The sequence below is a fragment of the Malurus melanocephalus genome, unplaced genomic scaffold (genome assembly GCF_030028575.1).
Source record: "Malurus melanocephalus ecotype Western Australia unplaced genomic scaffold, MMel_1.1 scaffold_1915, whole genome shotgun sequence".
NCBI lineage: Eukaryota > Metazoa > Chordata > Aves > Passeriformes > Maluridae > Malurus > Malurus melanocephalus.
In genome coordinates, this window is record NW_026625147.1 from 3,542 (window position 1) to 5,233 (window position 1,692).

Below are 1,692 nucleotides of genomic sequence, written 5' to 3' on the forward strand. Positions count from 1 at the left end.
CAGATCCAGACCTGGGATCGGGGCAGATCCAGGGGCTGAGATCAGGGAAAAACCGGCTGGGATCGGGGCAGAACCAGTGTTGGGAGCTCCGTGTGCCCTGGCCCGTCCCCGGTGTGTCCCGGCCCGTTCCCGGTGTGCCTTTGCCCGTTCCCGGTGTGCCCTGGCCCGTTCCCAGTATGTCCCGGCCCATTCCCGGTGTGCCCTTTCCCGTTCCCGGTGTGCCCTGGGCCGTTCCCGGTGTGTCCTGGCCCATTCCCTGTGTGCCCTTTCCCGTTCCCGGTGTGCCCTGGCCCGTTCCCCGTGTGTCCTGTCCCATTCCCGGTGTGTCCTGTCCCATTCCCGGTGTGTCCTTGCTCATGCCTGGTGTGTCCTGGCCCGTTCCCAGTGTGTCCTCGCCCGTTCCCGGTGTGTCCTGGCCCGTTCCCAGTGTGTCCCGGCCCGTTCCCGGTGTTCCTTTGCCCGTTCCCGGTGTGTTCTGGCCCATTCCCGGTGTGTCCTGGCCCGTTCCCGGTGTGCCCTGGCTCATTCCGGGGAGAGCACAGCCCTGGCCCATTCCCGGTGTGTCCTGGCCCGTTCCCAATGTGTCCCGGCCCGTTCCCGGTGTGTTCTGGCCCATTCCCGGTGTGTCCTGGCCCGTTCCCAATGTGTCCCGGCCCGTTCCCGGTGTTCCTTTGCCCGTTCCGGATGTGTCCTGGCCCTTTCCCGGTGTGCCCTTTCCCGTTCCCGGTGTGTCCTGGCCCATTCCCGGTGTGTCCTTTCCCATTCTCGGTGTGTCCCATCAGCCCCGCCCCAGCCGCAGGGAGCCGCCCCCGGTTCGCTGCTGTCCCTCAGCTCCCTCAGCCCTCTCCAGCCTTATCCCGGGGTCTCCGGGGATCTCTAAGCCCGTTCCCGCAGCCCGAGGACCCCGCTCGGCTGAGCTGAGCCCCTCCACCCCGCAGAGCCCCCGCCAGGCCGTGTTCTTCTACCCGCCGGCCCCCGACCCTCTGCACGGCCCCTTCGCCGTCCGCCTCGGCAAATACAAAGCGCATTACTTCACCCAAGGTCGGTGCCCGGTGCTTTCCCCACCCCGGGCTCTCGGGGAGCTCCGGGAGGTTCTCGGAGCTCCGGGGTACGGAGCCGCGCTCAGCCAGGGTTGGTTTGCAGGTTCCTTCCACAGCGACACCACCCCGGACCAGGCGTGCCGCGGGCTCACCCCGCTCACCCCGCATTTGCCACCGCTGCTTTTTGACCTGGAGGCGGATCCGGCGGAGAATTACGAYCTGCTGCAGGGCCGGCCGGGCCCGGAGGTGCTGCAGGTGCTGCGGGACATCACCCTGCAGAAGGTGCTGCTGGAGCAGCGSGTGGAGTTCGGCGAGAGCCAGATCCGCAAAGGCCGGGACGCGACGCTGCAGCCCTGCTGTGCCCCCGACTGCAGCCCCAAACCTTCGTGCTGCCGCTGTCCCCGCGTCAGCGCCCCGCACTGACACCCCAAAAACCCCCGGGCCCATCTTTCGGATGGGGGAGCCCCTCGGGCTCACGGGGGTTGGGGCAGCAGCGGGGTCAGGGACACCCCAAATGCTGCTGGGAGCGGGGGCAGGGCGCTGTGCTCCGTGTGGGACATTCCAGGTGGGGCCTTGGACAGGATCCTAAATCATTCCAGGAGGGTCCAGCAGCTCCTCCAGAGCCAGGAGAGCTCTTTGGAGCAGCGATCCC

General features: G+C 68.0%; 1 protein-coding gene across 1 annotated transcript in view; it reads left to right on the forward strand.

Moving 5' to 3' along the window:
- Nucleotides 1-1,686, forward strand: part of LOC130587447 (arylsulfatase A-like) — a gene marked incomplete at its 5' end in the record, with an annotated part of 5,212 nt that extends 3,526 nt beyond the window's left edge. Inside the window, 2 exons of the mRNA XM_057388422.1 lie at nt 800-1,041; nt 1,144-1,686. Of these exons, the coding sequence (XP_057244405.1) occupies nt 800-1,041; nt 1,144-1,463 (562 nt within the window). The remainder of the gene's footprint in view (nt 1-799; nt 1,042-1,143) is intronic.
- Nucleotides 1,687-1,692: the final 6 nt, after the last annotated feature.